Genomic DNA, 6686 nt, shown 5'->3' with positions numbered 1-6686 from the left:
CTATCTCCCTTGTTCAAGGGGCACCTAGGAGCGGCTGGTAGCCTAGTGGTTAAAGCGTTCGCTCATCACGTTGGTGTTTCCATAATGATATCACTCAACGAACATCTATACCAACTTTCTCCACATGTACTGCAAAATATTCTGATAACTATTCAAAGTGTATATGGCATCGTTGGCGGGTTTTTTGATATTCAGATCACATGCCCATCACACGTTAGTGCGTCACTCCAATAACCCAATCAACTATCCATCCCATGAATTTTTAAAGTCAATTTAAAGAATCGAAAATGTGTCCTTTTCAGCGACATATATGTTAGTTTTACGTCAGCGGTGAAAAAACCCTGAATGGATCAACCAATCGAAGAAACAAAATAACGTTTAAAAAAAACTAGTTTTTAAAAGCAAAGAATTAAAAAGCCCTTTTAGTCGCCGTTTCGATGGCCGTTTGACGAATTTCGCACTGCTTTTCGAACGAAGTCGACATTACGCACGAATCGATTCGAAACTGGATTAGAATGGAATGAAAAGCTCCTACAATTGTTCACGACAACCGCAACCTTGTAAGTATCGGCCATTATTGCCAAGGTCAGAGTCATATCAGTTCACAGAGCAGGTACAAGCAACTATAAACATTGCGTGGTTTTAACATATAACACAGAGCCGTGCGTGCTAATAAGCTTGGATATAAATAGTTTATTTATTTATTTTGCAAAAAAATATATTTCAACATCAGAACAGAACTTATATTACGCTCAGGCCGGGATGCGCGGCATAACAGATACAAATATGCAGTTAAGTGTACATAGGAGTGAGTGAGTGAGTTTAGTTTTACGCCGCACTCAGCAATATTCCAGCTATATGGCGGCGGTCTGTAAATAATCTAGTCTGGTCCAGACAATCCAGTGATCGACATCATGAGCATCGTTCTGCACAGTTGGGAACCGATGACATGTGTCAACCAAGTCTGCGAGCCTGACCACCCGCCTGACCACCCGTTAGTCGCCTCTTACGACAAGCATGAGTTACTGAAGATCAATATTCTAACCCGGACCTTCACGGGGCAAATGTACATAGGATGGCACGATGGTTTACATGGAAGATTGTACAGTTTTCATATTGAAATATTGGCACCAGATAAGCATGGCATCCAGCGTACTGCACTGTGGCATCCTGAATACCATGTCAAAAGGTTTGGCATCCGGTTCACCAAAACGGGGTTGGCAACCTAAACACAATCAACACCACTGTCGACTCAAACGACACCCTCAATGTCTTTGTTAAAGCCCAAGAGTTCGTAAAAGTGTTAGTTACTCTTAGCTTGATCATGATGTAAGAATATCCACCGAAACGTCGTTCTATGCAATAAACAAGAAGTTGTCATTCTTAAAGCTGTATGCTTCAATATTGACACACCAACTTCTAAAATACCGATCAAACAATTCAAAGAGTTCGTGTTTTACGTGGGACTGTGGCTATAGTCTAGTGGTTAAAGCGTTCGCTCGCCTTGCTGTAGACCGGGTTTGATTCCATATATGTGTGCAATGTGTGCAGCCCATTTATGGTGTCCGCAGCCTTAATACCACTGTGCGAAATAGCCACTGGCCCGCTAGCCCGTGGCAAGTAAAAATCCAGTCGGGCCAGTAAATCGCCACAGTCACTGGCTAGTGAATTTTCATGGGCTCATTTTGTAAATATATCATTCTCTCCGTTATAACATACTATTAAATCATGCAAGATTATGGCCTGATAGAAATGTTCTTCGTGTTAGCAGCTTAAAGATGAAACCCGTGTCTACATTCAAATTTCGGGCTTGTGAATTATTATGTGGGCTAGTAACTTTCAGGCAGCAAAATTTAGAAACTATTTCGCACATTGTTTGATACAGTTTTTGACGTTTATGCTGAAAGGGGAGTTGATTTGTTGCCTTCAAGTATTGGACATATATAAACGGAAAAAGGTAGCTTTGCATAACACCAAATTTGCATATAGTACAAGTTATTACCTGTCCCCTATCGAGTACGCTTGGGATGAAATGGAGCCACGTTTACCTCATGCAGCCCAGAGACATTGGCTGAATTAGGACATGCATCATGGTTGTCAAGCCTCTATCCACACCAATGGAGGACACACGCGATACAGAATTTCTGAACTGACTTTTGACACCACATCTCTTCAAGGGCGTGTCAAATGCAGATTTCGATATTATCCTGTCAACAATTAAAAAGTGATTGAGGAAAACACCAGAAATCATATTATTATCTTCTTATCTTATTCTTATTATAGCATAACATCAATTAACGCACAGTTACTTTAATCCAGTAGTATATGTCTATCGAGAAAGTTCTGGCGATTTAGTCGGCGATGCAGATTGTACACAGGTGTCTTTATGATGCTGACTGACAGACAATAATCAAAGTTAGGATAGAAAAAGACAGCATGGTCGTTGTGTTTAGGAGGCACACATTACGTTTAGAGGCATGAAGTTCATGTTGAACATGTAAACATTGAACACCCAGGAACTGGACAATCCGTACCCACAGAGATCCGTGCCCACAGAGATCCGTGCCCACAGAGATCCGTACCCACAGAGATCCGTACCCACAGAGATCCGCGCCCATAGAGATCCGTACCCACAGAGATCCGTATCAACAGAGATCCGTATCCAACCACCTTTGTCAGACCCGTACCCAAATATTGGACAACCCGTAACTACTTGTACCTAAACAACTTGTATCTGTACCCAATTAAAAAAATATTTGAATTGGTCGTTTGTACTCTAAACCTATATTTGAAGTAATTTCTGTCGCTCAACGGCAGACATATTCGCAACGAAAACCTTTGTTTGATTGTTCAAAGAATGAATTGCTATGAAAGTGGTAGATTAAGTGATGAATAAATTGTTTGTAAGAAAAAATATCTCTTTTTTTGTCGCTTTAATGTATGCCAGTTTTGGCCGTAAAATTCATAAAAAATGGGTACTAGAACAAAAAAGGCACGAATGCTTCAAAGCAGGTATGAATCTGACGAGACGTTCAGGTACATATGAGCCATTTGCACTGGATCGTGAAAACCTCAAGTACTCCTGCTGAAATAAAGATACCGTGTGCAGGACAATCAACTAGAGTTGAATGGTATATTATTTGGTTACACTTTGTGCAGGAATAATAATTTTATAACGTTTTGTACACAACATATACGTTTTTAAACCACGATATCGTCATATAATAGAATCTATGCCAGTTGGCAGCCGAGCGCTGAAAGTGAACTAATATCAGACCATGTGAAACTTCACAACACTGCAAGTTCAATGGATAGGAAACTGCGTCTTACTTTCAGTCTCGTCACAAGCACACTGGCGACACTTCTTGTTCGAATGACGTTTATAAATGGTGCATAACCTATATTGCCGCAAAGTACTTCAGTTGTTTGTTATTACATCCGTTTCCACACGCACCTGTGCGATTGTGTACGTTTACTACATATCTCGTAGTGGAATCGATATCACCTGAAAATGACGTTCTTCAGCATGTGTAGCCCTTATTTTCAACCTATTCCAGAGGACAAACGTATAATGACACAAACGTTTCTGGACGCTTCACGACAGCTGGTGATATTCTTCGGTATGTTGTTTGTACAGCAGGCGAACTGCTAAATATAGGTGTATCACAGGTACACATCATCTCCAGGTCGCCCGCAGGCTGTTCCAGTCTATTGCACTTTAGCTGGCCCGTACTTTCCAAAAACACATGACGAGTTTTAAATTTTTATGCATGAAAGTTATTACTGTATACCAGGAAACAATCTGGTGACGTCATCATGCCGTAATTCAAAACTTTCACTTTAAGGACCTCTGAAAAATATGTTCGACTCATTTTTATTCAAGGATCCAGTTTTTTAGTTTAATTTGGACTTAACCTAATATTAATGCTACACAACAACCCTTAGCATCGTAAAGACATGTATGATAGGTATTTTACAATAGTAAATATTTTTACTTGAGGTATTGGATGTTTTGACTGAGGATTTTTACCCAAATTGGGCATCGAATATGTTCTGTAATCGCATGAATTTTGATACTTGAAGAAAGTAATACCTATAAATACTAACTGATGGATCATGACTCAGAAGTAGTGAAAGAGCTGGTCAGCTGGCTAAAGAAATAATTCATATTGATGGTAGGTAATGTATGCCTAAAATCTGTGGCATGTTGCCCTTTCAATAGCGGGAGCCAATGTTGCAATGTTGTAACTTTTGCCAAAACCGAGTCTGCAGTTGTGTCAGGTTGAGTTGAAAGTATACTGCCCATTCACAATACAATATATATCATGATACAGAAATCACAATGCAATAATCTTTTTTAAAATCAAAGGATTTTTTTATAAATTGTGCAACCTTTTTCATAACAATTTTGACACTAACAGTGTTTAAAATTTAGATCACTTGGTAATTGTCTTTATATTCTTATATGATGTAGATCAAGTCGTTTGTAAATTTTGAAACAGATTAGAAAAGCAAGATGAAGCTCACACAGCTCACATTTTTTAATGTGCAGTAAGACTACTAAGAGTATTTGTTCCAACAAGCAGAAATTTCCACACAGGAAATGTGTGGAGCTTGTGTGATTTTCCCAGAGAACTGAATGGCTGGATTTATTGTGTGTTTTGTTTTTGCAGACAAGATGGGTGCAACCTTCAAATTTGTGAAGAATGATGTTGCTGGTAACATTGAGGTAGAACCTTAAACTTTGTTATTAATCTGCACTGAGCACATGTTTCACCATGTCAAGCACACTGAATGTTATAGTAGCGTTATAGTAGTATTTGATCACCACCATTATCATTTACCCGAGTAAAATTAAGTTGAAAGATTTGATTTAACAAAAATCATGTGTAAATAATGAGTGAGTTTAGTTTTAGTCTGCATCAGCAATATTCCAATTTCCATGGTGGCGGTCTGTAAATAATCGAGTCTGGAGCATTGATCTATGCAATTGGGGTGCGATGACAAGTCTGCGAGCCTGACCACCTGATCCCGTTAGTCGCCTTTTACGACAAGTATGGGTTACTGAAGATCAATTCTAACCCGGACCTTCACTGGTTTTGTAAATCTGTAAAAGTCATTACAAAATTATGTCATGTTGGCTGACATTGAGAAGTAAAGGAAGGATTGGTACCTCTGGTGTGAGTATACTGTTGAAACTCTGGCACAGTATCTCATGATCAGTAGAGTACAACTGTAAATCAGTCATTTGTTAAGAGGAGTAGAAGCACATACACATACACATGCAATGTCGACATATAAGTGCTATGATCTGAAACCCAAAATTAAACCCACTCCATCTCAATTGTTATCTGAGGCTCTATGTTTTGATATACTTGAAAACCATGAAGCACAAACTAACATGGTTGACTGTTTCTTTGTTACAGAAAATTGACAAGAAGTTTCAACAGGACACCGTCAAGTACAGCACTCTGAATGCCATTTTAGAGGAGAAAAATACTAAGGAGGATAAAGTCTTATTGAATGCCCATATTGGAGCTATCTGGTTAGCTAGGTGAGTGGTACAGGTGATTGACAGGCCATCATGTTTACATGGATAGTTAGTGAGTGGTGGAGCTATCATGTTAACATGGATAGTTAGTGAGTGGTGGAGCCATCATGTTTACATGGATAGTTGGTGAGTGGTGGAGCCATCATGTTAACATTGATAGTTAGTGAGTGGTGGAGCCATCATGTTAACATGGATAGTTGGTGAGTGGTGGAGCCATCATGTTAACATGGATAGTTGGTGAGTGGTGGAGCCATCATGTCATGTTTACATGGATAGTTGGTGAGTGGTGGAGCCATCATGTTAACATTGATAGTTAGTGAGTGGTGGAGCCATCATGTTAACATGGATAGTTGGTGAGTGGTGGAGCCATCATGTTAACATGGATAGTTAGTGAGTGGTGGAGCCATCATGTTAACATGGATAGTTGGTGAGTGGTGGAGCCATCATGTTAACATGGATAGTTGGTGAGTGGTGGAGCCATCATGTTAACATGGATAGTTGGTGAGTGGTGGAGCCATCATGTTAACATGGATAGTTGGTGAGTGGTGGAGCCATCATGTTAACATGGATAGTTGGTGAGTGGTGGAGCCATCATGTTTACATGGATAGTTGGTGAGTGGTGGAGCCATCATGTTTACATGGATAGTTGGTGAGTGGTGGAGCCATCATGTTTACATGGATAGTTGGTGAGTGGTGGAGCCATCATGTTTACATGGATAGTTGGTGAGTGGTGGAGCCATCATGTTTACATGGATAGTTAGTGAGTGGTGGAGCCATCATGTTTACATGGATAGTTGGTGAGTGGTGGAGCCATCATGTTTACATGGATAGTTGGTGAGTGGTGGAGCCATCATGTTTACATGGATAGTTGGTGAGTGGTGGAGCCATCATGTTTACATGGATAGTTGGTGAGTGGTGGAGCCATCATGTTAACATGGATAGTTGGTGAGTGGTGGAGCCATCATGTTACATGGATAGTTAGAGTGGTGGAGCCATCATGTTTACATGGATAGTTGGTGAGTGGTGGAGCCGTCATGTTTACATGGATAGTTGGTGAGTGGTGGAGCCATCATGTTTACATGGATAGTTGGTGAGTGGTGGAGCCATATGTTTACATGGATAGTTGGTGAGTGGT

The 6686-nt window shown here is 40.1% G+C and overlaps 1 protein-coding gene across 1 annotated transcript in view; it reads left to right on the top strand.

The window, feature by feature from the left end:
• The first annotated feature begins 3423 nt into the window (after positions 1–3423).
• The window catches only part of LOC124283039 (glycolipid transfer protein A-like), a 7853-nt gene continuing 4590 nt past the window's right edge, over positions 3424–6686 (top strand). Inside the window, exons 1-3 of the mRNA XM_046719050.1 lie at positions 3424–3620; positions 4674–4729; positions 5427–5554. Of these exons, the coding sequence (XP_046575006.1) occupies positions 3512–3620; positions 4674–4729; positions 5427–5554 (293 nt within the window). The 5' untranslated portion in view covers positions 3424–3511. The remainder of the gene's footprint in view (positions 3621–4673; positions 4730–5426; positions 5555–6686) is intronic.

The sequence above is a fragment of the Haliotis rubra genome, unplaced genomic scaffold, assembly GCF_003918875.1.
Source record: "Haliotis rubra isolate DU_JTF1 unplaced genomic scaffold, ASM391887v1 Scf309, whole genome shotgun sequence".
NCBI classification, from domain to species: Eukaryota; Metazoa; Mollusca; class Gastropoda; order Lepetellida; family Haliotidae; genus Haliotis; species Haliotis rubra.
The sequence above is the reverse complement of the archived record's forward strand: the minus strand, read 5'-3'. Positions and strand labels throughout refer to the sequence as shown.